We start from the raw sequence: 18,275 nt of genomic DNA, 5'->3' as shown, positions 1-18,275 counted from the left end.
TTGAGCTCGCCCATCTTAAAATTCTGTAATTTAAATTTAAAATTTTTAATCTTTTTTATATATCTATATTGATAAATTCTTAGATTGGACTGCGTTGTTGAAAATTTTCTAACCCATTAAATTGAACCGGTCATCAGACCGAACTAATGCCACACGTGTGAGAGCTCCCCATGAGCAATTTGTTAAGTAGGAACATTATCCAACTTTTTTTTAATTCTTTTTAGGTCGAAAGGCATATTCACATTGCACACGACACGTCACCAAAGTTAGCCATCGCTTACTTCGTAAGCAAATTTATGCACATATTTTTATGTTATTTATTTATTTATTTTTATTTATTATTTTTCTCTTTTAAGATTTAAACTTATGTTACTTTCACTCTCAGCCGGAAACTTCTACTCTGCACCTTAAATTTGCGCCTTTTTATAAAGCACCCTTCGATTTGGATTAAATTTATAACTCTGGTCCACCGAAGCTTCCACCCAAGTTCTTAACTTCCTTCTCTTACATTTAAATCATTTTTTTAAAATAAAAAAAATATGATGAAGACTTGAGAGTTGACTTGGAAAGTCGTTCCTTGTAATATATTTTAAATCTCTTTTTTTTAATCAAATATTGTTATTCTAACATTATTATTATAACTATTATAATATAAAATAAAATTTTAATTAAGATTATCATATATGAATTCAAAATATTTAATTTCATCAACATAATTTTAATATTATTATAACTCCTAGCAATTGACCTATTAATTTTGAAGATGATCGATCTGGCAATCGATAATCGATCCCTACAGTCTTCACCATCTTACGTGCATCCATGCCGCCTTATTGCGGTCGTGCAACGTCTTTTTGATAGGTGCAACGTCTTTTTGATAGGGGTGACTGGTGAGTGAGTATTCGGTTAAAATTAAATCGAATCGAATCGAATAATTGAAAATCAAATATATCGATTTTTTTTAATCAACTGAACCAACCGAATTTTCCAATAAAAATAAAACAAACCGAATTGAAATTTTATCAGTTAATTTAATTTTCGACCGAATTAACTGATTTTTTTAAATATTATAAAAATTTTACTAATGAATTAGGGATTTATAAATTTATTTATTTAAAATTTATAAATTATTTTTTAAATTTAATTAATTCGGTTAATTTGGTTTAACTGAATAAGAAATTGTAAAATTGAAATCGAACCGAATTAACTAATTTTTTTAAATAACCGAACTTCCGAAATAACCGAACTGAATTTTTAATTCGATTCGATTTAATCGGTTTATTCAATTTAATCGAATTTTTTCTCACTCCTAGTAGCTCCTGCCATTAATCGATCGATTCAAACTTTCAAGAATCGAATTTTGGAGTGTGATCGAATAAGAAGAAGAAGAAAAAAAGAACCTCGGGAATTTGGAATTGTGAATGTCCTTTTGGCCGTACTTCCTCCAAGTGTACTCGTCGTCCAGAGGGACGTCGACGTCGCCGATCCTCACCGCCAGGACCGTCCTCGTCACCACCCCCTCCTTTCTAGAAACCACAACCAAGTCAATTTACAGGACGATCATGGAAGTTTACTGCATTGACCAAATGAAATCTACGAACCTCTTCTTTGATGGCCGTCGCTCCGATGGCGACTCCCGGCGCAGGGGGTAGAGTAACAAACTAGGCCCGGCAGGCTCAGGACCTCGACCGCGCGATCGACCTCTCCGCTGTCGCCCTCGACCCCCGCTACCTCCTCGCCTCCTGCGAAGAGCTTGCTGTCGCCTTCCACCAGGCCGCCAATTTATAAATTTTAAGTAAATAAATTTATAAATCTCTAATTCATTAGTAAAATTTTTATAATATTTTAAAAAATTTGATTAATTCAATTTAATCGAATAAGAAATTTTAAAACTGAAATCGAACCGAATTAATCGATTTTTTAAAAAAATAACCGAACTTCTGAAATAACAGAACTGAATTTTTTAATTCGATTCGATTTGATCGATTTAACCGAATTTTTGCTCTCTTACTTTTTGATATATATATATATATTGAAAATAGAATGTAAAGATAATAAAAATTGAAGATAAATGAATTAAGTTAAAATGCTACTTTCTTTTAAAATTAATTTAAAATTAATTTTATATATATATATATATATATATATATATATATATATATATATATTATGAAGGCTTGATGTTAAAGTCGTATTTATCATTTTGTGACAGGGGCATATTTGTCAATTAGGTCGGCATAGCAATTCAACTGTTTTAGTTTAATTCTTCCTCTCGTATCTCTTTTTGCCGATTCTCCTTCCGATCCCAATTTCTACGCGGAGGAGGGCGAGGCGGGAGCCCCACGGTCTCTGTCCTCTTCTTCGCTCTGCTCTGCTCGCATCCTCTCTTTCCACCACTGGAGATTCTCTTCTACTTTTCTCGCGTCGCCTCCGGACTCGAAGATTGCTCACCGCCTTGAAAAGATTCCGCTTTGATGAGTTGCCGGACAAGATCCCGCCGGCGGCGAAACCTTTAGTTCAGCAGTTCGGTCTCAGGTGCTCTGAATTTTCATGATTTCTATAATTACGGCCTTTTTGCGAGTTGTTCGGTGCGTTTGAGTCAATCGGTTACGGCTTTTTCGATCTTTCTTTTGCTTGAAAAGGGATAAAGGAGTGCTCTGCCTTTTGGAGTTCCAGTTCGTCTTCTGTTGACTAGTTTTTTCACTGAAAAATTGGATTTTTGTAACGTTAGGCCGACTTTCTTTAGGATTTGAAATTGAAATCTGCGTCGTCTTCTTCTTCTTTTTCTGGATTCATCGTCATGTCTGATATATTTCTCTTTATAGTTCTAGTCGCGCTTAGTTATGAGACAAAATTTTACAATCTGTTTGTAGGTTAAGAAAGTTGCAAGTCCATTAGAGAATTCCATGTCCTGAATTTGAGGCCACATTCTACTGGGTCAGCACCTGTTTTGATCGATTATCTGAAGTCCTGTTTAGTGGTTGGGGTTTATTATTTTTGAGCTTAGGACCATCCAAATAGTTAATTCATGCAGTTCACATTCGTTTAGACTGTGACAAAATTTATCAAATGGGTGAGGCTTGATTGTTCGTGAGAAACTTCTGGAATTGCTTTCTTTGTTCAAGCTTTGGGTTCAGCACTTCAGGCATATTCCATAAGAGGTGGTTCCCATTTTTATCCTATATGACGCCATCAATTGTGCTTATTTAGGGGCATTTTTTAAATTATATGCATTGTTCTTGTTCTCATTTTTCTACTTTTTTTTTATGAACATGTGTAAAGATGGCTGATATATTCTATAATTACATTAGTTGAATTGATTAAGGTTGAAGTTGTGAAGTGAAGAGAAGGACCAAAGGAAAGTTTAGATAACATAACCAAAAGTGTTTTAAAGCTCTAAATATCACTATTCATATATTCTTTCTTACAATTTACAAGAAGGATTGAATTCATATAGCTGACCGCAAAAAGTTGGGACTAACACGGCTTGATGAATTTCTTATTGTAATTACCATGATAAAGCATGGTTCTAATGATTAGCTTTTGGTTCAAGTATAAAGAAGGTGGATATGATTAAGAAACTTCTTTTGGCTCACACAAAGGGTCTCAAATGTCATACGGTAGAAACAACTTGTCAGATCAAATAGTTTTAATGGAAGGCTTGGGCTGCTCATTAGTAAATTTATTCAAATGACAACTGTATAGTCGGATTTTGATTATTTTAATGCTTATGAATCATTTGATATTCATTACTGCATAAGTAGAGATAGTCTTGAATAATTCTATAAGTTGTATTCTATCATCATTCGTCGTTTTAAATCAACAATGCTCTTCTTTTACACAGTTCAAGCATATTTTGTAGACTTATAGCTAATTTATTACATATTGGGAAATAGGTACCGAGTCACTGTGCTCGAACCAATGGGGGTTGCCAACTCAAAGATTGAAGAAGAGAAAGCCCTTGTATTATGTAGAAAAAGGAAACGATTTGTAAGACATGCTATAGATGAAAGGTGTTTACTTGCCGATTCTCATTTTTCTTATGTTCAGTCCCTCCGAATTACGGGAATCGAACTTAGAAAATTTGTAGAGCCTGAATTCCCTGCTGAATCCTCCATGTATACACCAACAGCAGCAGCAGCAACACCTGAGCTTCTTGCTTTAACTGAAAGGGCACTTTCCCACTTCTCTAACTCAAATCCGTCTATTTCACAACGTTTGGAGACAACCAAATCATTTTCTCCAGTTCATTCTCCCTCCTCATCTGGACACATTCAAGTAAATCATATGAAATCAGGAAAAACTTCTGATTTGACAGTCAAGGAGAAATTTCCTACTTCAGTAACAGCCACTCTAGAGTCTTCGATTGATACTCCAAAGCACATCGTCTCAGAACTTGATGAAACTTCATCCTTTGAATATCCATCAACACCTCCTGCAGCACAACCATGGGATTATTTTGGTCTTTTCCATCCCATCGACAACCAACTTTCCTTTAAAAGTGAGGGAAGATTAAATCATGATTTTGATGATGCTGATGAAATTAGACATCTAACGGAAGAGGAGGACATACCAGAACTGGAAGAAGATGGAGACATAGCTTCCGCAAATGAAAAAAATGACCTAGAATCAGAAGATGATTTTGATCAAACAACCAAAGAACCCTTGGTACAAATTTACAAAAACAGAAATGTCATTTTGGAACAACAATTAAGCAGTGAATTTCCAGTCATACAGCCTACAAAAGACATTGTTTCCAAAGCTAATCATCAGGATGGAGACAATGTGAAGCTCACAAATGGTATCTCTGAGACTTATGAAACTCCTGAAACAACCCCGACAAAAGCAGCACCTCATGTGGCTGTCTTTCCTATTAATGGGAAGACCACAAAGTCTGAATCAGAAACTAATCATGAGACAAGAGATTTTGTGACATGCATAAAAGAAATTGAAGAGCTATTTCTGAAAGCTTCTGAATCCGGAACTGAAGTTCCTAGGATGCTGGAGGCAAACAAAGTGCAGTTTCGGCCTCTAGTTCCCAAAGAAAGAGGTAATACAATTAATAAGTCGAACTTTGTTTTTGCACATGAAAACAACACTTCAACCAATTCTAGAACCTTGATCGACATGCATTTTCTATCTGCTCATAATTTAAGTTTTGAAGGTCATTCCTCAAGTATAACCTAGCTTGGTTACTCCTTTAGTTGGTTTATTCTTTATCTTGGCACAAAATTACTAAAAAAAATATAAATCCCATGTGTGCCATTTGACTTCTTTTTAAATGGCACCTTCTCCATCTTAATTGAAAAGTAAAATTTTTGATGATATGTTTTGTATGCAGCATACAAATCAAAGGCATCTGAATTCCTCACAGCCTGTTTCACTTGTTGTACAGAAGAAGCACCTCATCCTCCAGGTAGGCTCATGACTGTACATCACTTTCTTGTGTTGTTGTACTTTGGGTTGATATTTTTTACCTCATGTAAGTTTAAATTTGTTTTACATTGAATAAATCAACCTTTATAGTATATGCTAATTAACTTGTTTGTTCCAAAGTAGGTAGAATTGATGAACTCTAATTTTAAATGTGGTTTAGAACAATAAGTATGTTAGCTGTTGGATTTCTTGTTTTGAGCTTGTAAAGAAAATTTTGCAAACGATGCAATTTCTAATATCTTGAGTTTGCATTGCAGTTGCTGCTGAAAATGATATGAAGTACATAACATGGAATAGGTCAATGTCATCACTCTCCTCATCATCTAGGAAATTTGTTGGCCCTACAGTGAGCAATGATATTGATGAGCTGGGAAGCAATATCTTCCATTCATACATGAATTCAGGTAGCCATGCCTCGACATTAGATAGGTTATATGCATGGGAGAGAAAGCTTTATGATGAAGTCAAGGTTGGCCGTTGCTTGAACTATATGCTTTTATTATTTGTTTGCAGCCTATCTTAATTGACTATGTAGGCAGTTAAACTTCAAATACTGACAATGTGTAGAAGCTAAATTGCTGCTCCTGATCACTGAAAAGAAAATTCTATGGTAGTTAGCACAGAATAACAATTTTATATTTCTGTAGTTTCTAATTAGTTCTCGGTGCCACATTGTCAGTTACCATATGCGTACATTTTCTTCCTTCACTTGCTAAGTTATATTGACAGTGTGCTACTAGTGCTTCTAACTGCTGTCAGAATCTTGGTTTGCGATATGCATAGATGTTTCTCATCATATGTTTATAGGTGGAATACCATATACTTCTTTAGTATATAATTCAATGCATACAAGGGCCTGGACAAACTTCAATTGCATTATTGTTATTTGCACTTGTTGGTTTTCAGATTGATTTGTCCACATAGGAAAGATTGTGGAATCATATGGTTGACTGTTTAAAGTATCCTGTTGTCTTTTCAAGATAGTATCTTGTATTGTTTCCTACATCCTGCTAGAATATTTTTGCTTGATGATAAATGTTGCATTGTTTTCTTATTAGAATAACGATTAGTTTTCTGCTGTTAATAACTGCCATCCTTTCTACATATTTTGTTACTTGTAGTGATTTTCTTCACATCTAGAGATACAGTTTTGTTACTTGATTGTTCTTACAGAGAAATCAAAATAGATTTCCGTATTAATTTTTCCTTCTCTACAGAAACAAGTCCTTGTTGCTCTGTTTCTGGAATTTAATATTTGCTCTTTAAGTTCATTTACCTTGCTCTTGCAAGTTGCAACTCCCTACAACATTGCTCTTAAGTTATTTTTGCTCTGCTTTCCTACAATGTTGCTTCCGCTCCCAAGTTCAGCTACTTTTTTCTTGCAACTTAATGCTTATCGTGTCTAATTTATTGCTGTTTTATTTTATGTTATATCAGGCAAGCGGTGTCATACGAAGGGAGTATGACATGAAATGTAAGCTGTTGAGACATAAAGAGTCGGTAGACGATAATCCAATAAAAATTGATAAAATCCGTGCTTCCATTAAGGACCTTCACTCGAGAATTCGTGTTGCGTTCCAGAGAATCAATTCAATATCAAAGAAAATAGAGGAAATAAGGGATAAGGAGCTTCAACCACAGCTCGAGGAGTTAATTGGAGGGTATGATTTCCTATTATCTCATCTTTGTGATTACCCTTTCACAGGGACTCACAGAAGAAGGGAAACATCTATGCACCTTAATCTTGTCTTTTCAAATCAACTATGGTATTTAGTTTTATCATCTTCACTTGTGTCTATTCTATCAAAATTCTTGATGACAAAATGGTGTTCCACTATAATTCTATTAAAACAGTTCATGGGACCATGCACTACCTGCATATAATCTTCAGCGAAAACACAACTCACTAAAATCACCTTGTTGCAGCATTTCACTTGAGTATATAGATCTTCATAAAGATATAGTGATCTTGGGGTTTCTCCTTTTCCCCTGTTGCAAAATGTGATACTTTTCCTAAACTTTGACAATAATTATGTTTCACGAACAAAGTGTGTTTCATATGGAAGATGAGATTGCCTCCCTCTTAAATCCATACTGCATTAGCATTGAATCTCTAATCATATTCTGAGCTGAGTAATTATTTAATTTTTGATGCTACCCTTTTTGTGTTTGATGTGTTCATCACTATGACTACAATCTTATTGTTCCTCATTCATTTGGTTGACTTTATCTGTTATTTTTGCAGCTTGATTAGAATGTGGAGAATGATGCTTGAGTATCATGGCCGTCAATATGACATTCTAGTATCGGCTAACAACAACGGAACCACCAAAATTTCAGTTCGATCGGAAGCACAGCACCATGCTATGACTCTTGTGCATGAATGGAACTCTTTGAGTTCAAATTTCTCGCAGTGGATGTCAGCACACAAATCATACCTTACTTCCATCGACGGTTGGCTTCGCCAGTGCATCGACTACTCGCGAAAACATAGCCGGTCATCTAGGAAGTGGCGCCAACAGTTCTCTCCGACACGAGACATACACATACCTCCACCAATCTTTGTGACTTGCAAAAATTGGTTGCTACTACTCCAAGATCTCCCTGTCAAAGAAGTGGTTTCTTCAATAAAAGATCTGGTGAACGTGATCTCACATTTCTTGCCTAGCCAAGAGAGTCATGGTACTTCAAAGTCATCCTTCTCATTACCACACAAGGCAGACTCAAATCCATCATCCGTCGATTGGAGTCTGAACTATGATCAACTACAATCAGCTCTCACAATCTTCCTAGATAGGCTGAGGACTTTCGCGGAGTTGTCGGTTACGAAGTACGAAGAACTACAAACTTCAGTCAAGCTGGCTCGAGATAATTACGAAAGTAGTCAGTTTACATCGTAAAGTCGGTAGGAGCAAGCTGCACAAATCCTTTGGAGAAGTGTCATTGGTAATTAATTCTTTGAATAAGTTAGTTGGTAGTCTGATGCCTTCAAGTATAGAGTAGAGCAAGTTTATTTTGCCTCCAATATTACATTTTACCTTCCATAGTTTGCAAAATAAAAATAAAATCTCATTTTTTAGAGAAGGAACTGTTGTGAGAGTTCAGAAAGGCAAAATGTGATTTGGCCTTCTACCCAATTATGTCATGTATGTTAGGTTTAGAGGCACTTTATTTTTATTTTGCAAACTGTTGGAGGTAAAATTTGATATTTTGTATTATAGGGGCAAAATGAAAAAGATAAACTATGAGGCAAGTTTATGTAGATTTTGTGGATTGGAAGGCTGCAGATTGGTGTTCCCTCTTTTGTACATCTTCTGGTAATAAAAAGGGGTTTTGTGATATTCATGGGAGTAGTTCGATCAGATCACAATTGTGGGAAATGGAAATCTTTTTCTTCTGCAAGTCTGCTACGTCGTAACCAACTCAGCTATCACTTGTTATCTTAAAGTATCTTTGTGAATTATGTGTAAGCTCACAATTTTCATTTTGCTATTTCAACTAATACAATAACAACTATATAAATCTTTCTTCGTAACTGTTCTTTCTCTTATGATCAGGTTATGGCAATCTCAGGGTTGCTACTAGCCATAAGATTACAGTGGCCATTTAACTATTAAAGAAGAAGTTCATCAAAATGAAAATAGATAAAAGATGAAATTAAAATTTTGACCTTTCCAAGGTTTTCTATCTGCAAAAGCTCCATTTCTCTCCATGCTTGCAAATTTCCTTTTACATTTACGATATTCAGTCCTCAGTCCTCATCCCTTTTTGTTTCCTTGCCGCTTTCATTTTCGTTTTCATCTTTACATTTTCTGGAAACAATGTCTCCAACTTTCACATATTTCTCCTTAAACTTCTCCTCCCAGTCATGTAAGACTTCTAGCTCAGCTTCACTCAGGTCACTCAGGTCACTATTGAGATCGCGAGGGTCGAAAGACATAAGAGCCAGGGCTCGGCTTGTTTCCCTTCCGGCAAAGAAAGCATAAGGTCCACCAGGACCATAAAACAACCTGAAGGAAGAGAAAACAAAGTATAAATAGTTGAACACTACAATTGAAACCTGATTGATGGATTCTATAAAAGTTTTTCGTATATTATTTGGATACTTGGCTCTTCGATGAAAGATTTAGGAAAGGATTCAGCCCTAGAAAACTTGATCTACTCAATCTAGAAAACATTAATTCAAATAATTGCAGTATCAATGCCCTGCCAAACAAGTGTTTGTTAGAAAAAAAGAGTATTGTCTGTTGATGAAACACCATAGGATAAAATTTTTAAAAAAACTTCACAGAACAGCATATTTTTGGTGATCAGATCAACCAAACAACTTTGCAACTTCAAAAATGAGGACATAAAAAGAAATAAATCTCTATATGAAAGGTTGGAACACAAAAATCTCTACATCAAAGGTTGGGCTTCAATTCACCAAGAGGTTGCCTCAGTGAGTTGTGCATGGTAAACAAGCAGCAAAGCAATAATTGAATCATTGTTTATAGATAGAATGAACCTTTAAAGACATAGCTATCATAATTGATTGCTTGAGTTCGAAGAGTAATTCATTGTAGAAGTAAAGAATAACAGATCGGACAAGTGAATAAATACCAGAGATGCTCATACTATGCTAAAAACTTGTGCAGACATCCTTAGCAAATTCTCTAAATCAGACTAATTATATTATGACTCTTTTTAGATTGGACTAATCTGCCATTTCACAAGGAAAAAATGTTTAGCATGTAAAGGTTTATCACATACTCGAAATTCTTGTGAATAAGATAAATTGTAAACAATATATATCAATCTAAAGTTTTCAATTGATGGAATAAAAATAAAAGAACTCTCTCAATTAGGTATTGTAGTTATCATTTTAAGTTAACAAAAAAAATCTAGCAAAAGTGATTGTTGGATGAAGGACACATCTCTGAAGAATCGACTTGGCCAACTTGTGGCAGTATGTATTCGAGTGAAAAAGAATTGAAGCAATAGAAAGTAGTTGGATCTGTTACTGACCATGTGAAACTCAGAAGTGAGAAGTTCATTGGGCAGGCAGTCACTCCAAGGGCCTACATAAGGCAAAAGACTCCAACCATTTGACACATCTTGGACCAAAAAATTATATAGCTCAGACACTCTTTAATCTCACTTTGGAACATCTTAAACCTTAACCTCATCTAACTCCATCTCAACCTATTAACTAATCCATCTACCCTAAACTCCATTGCCCACCTCAATTCCTCATCTCATCCAAACCTTCAATGCCTAAGACAACTCGACGGAACCACAAACAATTCAGGCGAACTTGACAAATCCAATACCCTCACTCACCCAATTCAACTGAACTGGACTCAACTCAGGCAAATGCCACTTGACTTGAACCCAACAAGTGTGAATTCCACTCTGCTTAACTATCTCTATCTCTAACCAGGTTTCCTATTGAGGTCAAATTTCTAATAGCAGGCAGACCAACTATAATCTACTGCAAAATTACCACAACACCTGAAAGTGCAGGCGGGAATGAACAAAGAGTTCCCTCGATGCCTAAAAACTCCCAAGTTCAAAGAACATTGACTTGGATCATGCTAAAATGTCATCATCTTACTTCATTTATTGGTTCCCTTTAACATGTTAGCCATTCTGTTTATAACTGCTAGATCCACAGAGCAAGCACCAACTTCACTAGATAACTAACAGAGGCAAAAAAGGAACAACATGTTTGATTAATTTTTGTATAGGCCAAACTGTTGACTTCCTACCGTTGTGGAGAACGATAGAACTAGAATTTCGACAAGCAAACTGAAAGGGAAAGGAGTTCATCTTAAGAAACAGCGTACCTTCCAATAGAGACGTCGTAAACCTGACCCTTGATCGCCACCAAGAGGGGCTTGTTGGGGTCGGATCCGTCGTACGCCTTCAGATCCTCCAAGGTGATGTCCCCCAGCTGGACAGGCTGGGGCGGCGGCGAGAACGCCTCCGGCGGCGGAGGCGTCTGCGGGGCGAGGGATCTCTTCGCGGCAGATTCTTCGTCAGGGTAGACGAAAAAGGCGGAGACGAGGCGGTAAGCGCTGACCATGAGGGCGAGGATGGTGAAGAAGGCGGCGGGGGACAGGCCCGTGTAGGAGTCGATCGCCGCCGCCAGCGACGAGAAGAACGCCATGGCGAAGAGAAAGCCGGAGACGAGACGCCACTCGACTCGAAGCGGGAGTAGGTGAGGCGTGGGAGTTGGAGACGGAAGGAAAGGTGAGATTTTTGTAAGGGGGTTGGTAAAAGGAAAAGTGGAGAGGAAAAGATAGAAAAAGAAAATAACCTAAAAAATTCATAAATCCCGTCTACATTAGATTTTGGATTGTAAGTTCTATAATTTTTTTTGACTTGTTAAGGTATCATAACTTTTCAAATTCATAAAACTAAGATAATATTTATTATTATGGAGTACTCAAAAAATAAATCCAAAACATAACTTATATACATTCAAAAAATAAACCTCTAAAATATTCATCTTATTTAGAATTCAAACTTTGATCTTTTGTTATTCTTGAGTACTATAATACAAACTTTAATCTTTTATTATTCTTGAGTACTATAATACTACACTACACCTATAGAGACATCAATAGAAGTTATATATATATAATCCATATGTCTGTACAGTTCACTTTCCCAACTCTCACAACCAAAGGAACTAACTACCAAACACTAGTTAGATGTCTCCCTACAACCTTATCCACATCAATGGAACATATTCTATCACTAGGGGTCAGTATTCAGTTAAATATGAACCGAACCGAACCGAATTAATCGAAAATCGAATACATCAATTTTTTTTCAAATCAACCGAATCGACCGAATTTTCCAATAAAAATCGAACAAACCGAACCGATATTTTATCGGTTAATTCGGTTTTCGACCGAATTAACCGATTTAACCGAATTTTTTTAAATATTATAAAAATTTTACTAATAAATTAGATATTTATAAATTTATTTACTTAAAATTTATAAATTATTTTTTTTAATTTAATTAATTCTGTTTATTCGGTTTAACCGAATAAGAAAATTTAAAATCGAAACCGAACCGAATTAATCAAATTTTTTAAAAAAATAACCGAACTCTCGAAATAACCGAACCGAATTAAAATTCGGTTCGGTTTGATCGGTTTAATCGGTTTAATTGGTTTAACCAAATTTTTGCTCCTCCCTAACCGTGACGGAGATAGTCCCGGTGAGAAGGGTCGGCTACGCCGAGTTTCCTCCGGAAGACGAGTATAGTTGGAAGAAATACGGCCAAACAAAAATTCAGAATTCCAAATTTCCCAAGTTATTTCTTCTTCTTCTTCCTCGATCCCATTCCCGAGTTCTTTTCTTTTTCTTTTTCCTCTTCATCCCACTGCAAAAGCTTGAATTGATGGACTAATGGCAGGAGCTATTACCGGTGTACGCACAAGAAGTCCGGCTGCGAGGCTAAAAAACAAGTCCAAAGGGTCGACAACGACCCCTTCTTCAAGGTCACTTACATCGGGGAGCACATCTGCCAAGAATCCACCCCGTTCCACATCCCAGCCATCGCCATCGACGAGGGCGATGATCCTTCGGTCCAATTGCACCTCCAAACGGGGACATCGTCAGAACCACAGTTGGGCGGCGTAAACAGAGCCCTCGGCGAGGGCCCTTCGGCCCAGCTCCAAGCCACAGGGACGTCGTCGTCACAACCGCAGTTGGGCGGCGTAAACAGAGCCCCCGGCGAGGGCCCTTCGGCCCAGCTCCAAGCCACGGGGATGTCGTCGTCACAACCGCAGCTGGGCGGCGTAAACAGAGCCCCCGACGAGGGCCCTTCGGCCCAGCTCCAAGCCACGGGGACGTCGTCGTCACAACCGCAGCTGGGCGGCGTAAACAGAGCCCCCGGCGAGGGCCCTTCGGACCAGCTCCAAGCCACGGGGACGTCGTCGCAACCGCAGCTGGGTGGCGAGAACGAAGGTCTTGCCGACGGCGATGACAAAGTTGGCTGGGGGACTCCTCTTCTGGATTAAGTTTGGTTGCTGCCTCATTCTAACGTCGACCATTTGCATTACATAAAAAAAGTTTTTTTTTGTTGGTTTGTTGTGATTCTTTTGTTACAGACAGATATAACACTACAAAAAAACCCAAAAATAGTGACGGATTTAACGACCGATTAAATATCCGTCGCTAAATTAGCGATCGAATTTATATTTCGATCGCTATTTAGCGACCGAATTAATATCGATCGTTAAATTAGCGACCGATCAAACTTCGATCGCTAAATTAGCGACTGATATTTAATTGGTCGCTAATTAGCGATCGAAATATAAATTCGGTCGCTAAATAGCGACCGAATTTATATTTCGATCGCTAAATTAGCGTTCAAAAATTAATTAATCTGGTACTTTTAAAAATGTATGACAAAAAAAGAATTTAGCGACCAATGTTTTTTCGGTCGCTAATTTGGTCGCTAATTTAGCGACCGAATCAAATTTTGGTCGCTAAATTAGCGACCGAACCGAAATTCAGTCGCTAATTTAGCGACCGAACTTATTTCAGTCGCTAATTTAGCGACCGAAATAGGTTCAGTCGCTATTTTAGCGACCGAACTGGAGTTTCGGTCGCTAAAGAAAAATTATAGGTTAGTTATCCGAACCTTAAGTAATCTAACTATCCTGGCTCATTTTAAATCATAAGATATAAAAAAATAAATTTTAAAAAAAAATTATTTAAAATTTATTTAACAATTTTATAATTTTAAATAAAATTTATTTATTTTAAAATTTTATTTATTTATCATGTTAATAAAAAATTGATTAATAAAAATATTTTAAATATTATTTATAAATATTATTCATGAATAATTTACAATTCTTATTCATAAATTTTAACGAATTAAATACATATATATTTAAATTTATTTATTTATTTTAATAAATTAATTAATTTTATTTACTTAATTAACTTTATATGTATTAACAAATTCTTATCGAATCAAATATTAAACTTACTCACGCCCTTTAAAGGGAGAGGAAAGATAGAAAGAGAAGATAATATAAAAAAATTCATAAGTCCCGTCTACATTAGATTTTAGATTGTAAGTTCTATTATTTTTTTTTTGACTTGTTAAGGGTATCATAACTTTTCAAATTCATAAAACAAAGATAATATTGATTATTATGGAATACAACAAAAATAAATCCAAAACATAACTTATACACACTCAAAAAATAAACCTCTAAAATATTCATCCTATTTAGAATTCAAACTTTGATCTTTTATTATTCTTGAACTATAACACTACACTATACCCATAGAGACATTAATAGAAGTTATATATATATATATATAATCCATATGTTTGAACATAAATGATCTTTCTCTTGGTTTGTCTATCAACAAATTCAAAGCACCGACTTCTAAAATATTCATTCCATTTGAAATTTGAATCTAACAAGCCGGGCTACCAATAGACACCTAACTTAGTGATGAAAGAAAATGAAATATTTCGATTGGCAAAATAGTAAACCAGGATCATGCAAATACTGACCTTTAGATCCCGTTTGGGTGATATTGATGATACTTCTGTCTGAAATTTACTAGCAGCAGGATGACTTTAGCTTCGCAATTGATACAACAGATCAGAAAAATGGGAATAATTGCATCAAAACAACAAAATCTCCACCCTTTTTGATCGAAAAACAAATTTGAGGTAAAAAAAAAGGGCATAACAAAGTTGTGGTTGATAAGTTATGCATGCTCCAACTAAAAGAAATGAACTAGTTACTTTGAGAGTTGACACCGGCAAACGATACCTATAGATCAGAAGTAATTATTTCACAGAAAGTAAATCAAATATGCAAGGGGAAAAAGGTAATGCTTACCTCTTGAAGAACTGGACTAGATTTCGACTCTTCGCTGTGAAACTCTGGCCTTCTCTGCGTCGATGATGGATTCTACAAGTTTAACTGCACCATCAAGTTTCCCCTCAGCATTGACGACCACATAGTCGAATTTCTTCATGTGCTTCACCTCCTCCCTGGCTGTGGCAATCCTAACGAAGAGCATTTCGGGTGATTCTGTATCACGAGCAATAAGTCTGTTCACAAGTGCAGCTTCACTCTCTGCGACCAGAAAGATGAAGACTGCTGATTTTCCTAGTATTGATCTCAGAGTCGAAGCGCCTTGTATGTCCACTCTCAACACAATGTCAAAACCTTTAGCCATGTATTCTCGAATCTAGATGAAGATTTGTTGAGGTGTCATAGAAGATAAATGTACCAAATCAGATAAATGAAAATATTGTTCCATTAACATGTGCCACGAAATAATCACTGAATGTGCACAATGATAACTCTAAGCATCATAGCAGAAGAAAAGACTTCTAAAGTTTATGAAAGAGATAATTCCTCCTAAAATCAAAATTAAGATCTGTTGCTGTTCTCCTTTCAAGGAAAGATTGCCGACATTAACCGTCTATAGTAAATCAAACATTAGTACAATAATTCTATGACTGAAGTAATTGTTCATGATAAGTGATTTAACATTTGATAAGAGCAAAATGTTTGTGCATACCTGCTGCTTCGGAATTCCCTTATAGTCACCATAAACCAGGGCATATTCTAATAGCTCATTCCTTTGAACCATTGATAGGAACTTCTCTTTTGTAACAAAAAAATAATCCTTCCCATCAACTTCACCAGGACGTTGTGCTCTGCTAGTTGCTGTGACAACAAAATGAATCCCCTCCCGAACTTCTTGTAGCCTCTATTAAGACAATAGTAAGCATGATCAGGCAGGCTTCGATGAAAACAAAATCCTAACAGAAAAAGAATTATTACAGATGAAAGATGGAGTGTTCCTTCCTATCACCAGATAATCAAACAGACACTACCCACCCCATAACACAATTGCAGACACAAGACTCTAACAAAACACGAAAAAAGTCTGACAACATGACACAAGTTACATTATCAAATAAATGTTTTTTGAAAATTAAAAAAATCAATTCAATTTACATAAAATATAAATTGGATTCAGGATATTCAACTGATCTTTAATTGCATTTTGTTTTTCAAAGAAAAAACTGATTTTTTTCTTGACAGCAATATTGACTCAAACAATACTATATGATTGTCACACATTAATGAAAACTGCCTCTCTTTTTTAGGTGTAATAAATCCCTTATATGATAGATCATCAAGGTGCCTGACCGCTTGGTTTTTTATGACAAGTCTGTGGGTCAAATGTCCTACTTTTTGTTTTTTATTGGGTGATGCAACATTATACGAAAGTTAGCCCCATTAAGTAATAGCATTATGAGTATCAAACTTAATAGGTTGTCCACGATGAAGATTAAGCGAAATGACAATAGTGCACGAGCCACTACAATAGAATTGACTCCATATTTAGCCTTCTGGTTTAGAACTAGGGGCCAAACAAAAAAAGTTAAATATTCTTTGCTCACTCATATGAGTTTGCATAAGGGTAAACATCTTTCCTCTAACAAGATAGATCATAAAATTGCATAAAATAATAAAATGATGCTCTATGATTTTCACATGATAATGAAAATTGCCTGCTTTTTTTTAGGTGTGTATGAGGGATAAATCCTTCACACGATCGATTATCGAGGTGCCTAACCATTTGTATATTTTTAGGTTTTTGTTGGGTCATGAAACATTATTTGGAAAGTTAGCCCCAAGTAATAGCATTGTATAGAATTTAATAGGCTGTCCGTGATGAAGATACACAAAGTGACAATGGTGTATCAGCCACTACAATAGAAGAATTGACTCCACATTTAGCCTTCTGGTTCAGAACTAGTGGTTAAACAAAAAGAGCTAAATATTCTTTGCTTACTTGCTTACTCAAATGAGTTTGCATAAAGTAAACATCTTCCTCTATCAAGATGAGAGACCCTCCTAGATTCCACATATCTGTTGAGTGCAATAAATCAAGTAAAACAGTAGATATTGTCAGACACATCGACAAAGGAACGTTTTAATCTAGAAAAAGGTCCGCATGGCACTGATTATGAATGCTCAAGTCAGGTTGGGCAACCTTAACATATGCAGCAAATATGGCATATTACCTTGATCACTGCATCTTTGCCAACACCACTTGGTCCGCTGATAACAAGGATTAGGGGACTCGATGGAGGAGATAAGGGATCTGAACTGAACGTCGAACCCAACGCTGCTTCAATCCCATTTACCGTTTCCGCCTGCTGCAAAGCTTGGTTATCAATTTTATCAGTTCAGCCAACACATAAGCAAATCGATCGATTATGATCTAGCTTCTGAAGATCATATAGAGGAATACACGCATGAAAGCTATGCCCTAAATCATGATTCAGAGGGAGAAGCAGGACCTTGGAAGGGGTTGGAGGAACAATAGGCGGGTCGGGCGGCCGCGGGGAGTCGCCGCCGGTGGCGGCAGAAGAGGCCCTGACGACGGATCCGAAGCGCGCCGGCTGGCGACAAGAAGGGAAGATCCATGGCGAGGTAGGGCCGGCGATCGAGCGGCGAAGGAAGAGAGACGGCGAGAAAGGGAGCTGAGATCGAGAGAGGGACGAGAAGACACTTCGGAGAAGCATCTAGAAGAAGAGAAGATGATGACGTGTGAGAGAAAAGGCGCCGGTATTCGGCTCGAGCGCCGTTCGTGTTCGTCCGTTCGAAGTTGCAATCGCAATCACGTATAATTATACATTTATCTTTAAATATTATTCAATATTTTTATTTTCCATCTAAATTTTAAATTTATCAAATATGTTGTTTAAATATAATTAAAATATAATTTATTTAAAAATATTCATATTATAGTAATTATGATTTTATAATTATTATA

At 36.3% G+C, this 18,275-nt stretch overlaps 3 protein-coding genes across 3 annotated transcripts; 1 reads left to right on the top strand and 2 right to left on the bottom strand.

Annotated features, from left to right (window-relative positions):
- Positions 1 to 2,360: 2,360 nt before the first annotated feature.
- On the top strand, positions 2,361 to 8,781 carry LOC141817503 (protein ROLLING AND ERECT LEAF 2-like). The gene is made up of 6 exons (XM_074705144.1): positions 2,361 to 2,535; positions 3,897 to 5,050; positions 5,342 to 5,416; positions 5,694 to 5,905; positions 6,874 to 7,097; positions 7,682 to 8,781. Exons 2-6 carry the CDS (start codon positions 3,922 to 3,924, stop codon positions 8,334 to 8,336), a joined length of 2,295 nt encoding a protein of 764 aa, XP_074561245.1. The 5' UTR covers positions 2,361 to 2,535; positions 3,897 to 3,921; the 3' UTR covers positions 8,337 to 8,781.
- Positions 8,782 to 8,954: 173 nt separating this feature from the next.
- On the bottom strand, positions 8,955 to 11,684 carry LOC141817509 (putative steroid-binding protein 3). Its single transcript, XM_074705152.1, has 2 exons — positions 11,265 to 11,684; positions 8,955 to 9,446 (listed from the first exon to the last, which is right to left on the bottom strand). The coding sequence occupies exons 1-2, from the start codon at positions 11,585 to 11,587 to the stop codon at positions 9,188 to 9,190; spliced, it is 582 nt and encodes a 193-aa protein (XP_074561253.1). The 5' UTR covers positions 11,588 to 11,684; the 3' UTR covers positions 8,955 to 9,187.
- A 3,295-nt stretch (positions 11,685 to 14,979) lies between these two features.
- On the bottom strand, positions 14,980 to 18,024 carry LOC141817514 (guanylate kinase 2, chloroplastic/mitochondrial-like). The gene is made up of 5 exons (XM_074705159.1): positions 17,800 to 18,024; positions 17,521 to 17,655; positions 16,002 to 16,193; positions 15,311 to 15,665; positions 14,980 to 15,241 (listed from the first exon to the last, which is right to left on the bottom strand). Exons 1-4 carry the CDS (start codon positions 18,022 to 18,024, stop codon positions 15,327 to 15,329), a joined length of 891 nt encoding a protein of 296 aa, XP_074561260.1. The 3' UTR covers positions 14,980 to 15,241; positions 15,311 to 15,326.
- Between the last annotated feature and the right edge of the window lie 251 nt (positions 18,025 to 18,275).

Source organism: Curcuma longa, unplaced genomic scaffold (assembly GCF_044706935.1).
Source record: "Curcuma longa cultivar G26 ecotype Majalengka, Jawa Barat unplaced genomic scaffold, ITB_CL_G26_1.1 contig_20762, whole genome shotgun sequence".
Classification (NCBI taxonomy): Eukaryota; Viridiplantae; Streptophyta; class Magnoliopsida; order Zingiberales; family Zingiberaceae; genus Curcuma; species Curcuma longa.
The sequence above is the reverse complement of the archived record's forward strand: the minus strand, read 5'-3'. Positions and strand labels throughout refer to the sequence as shown.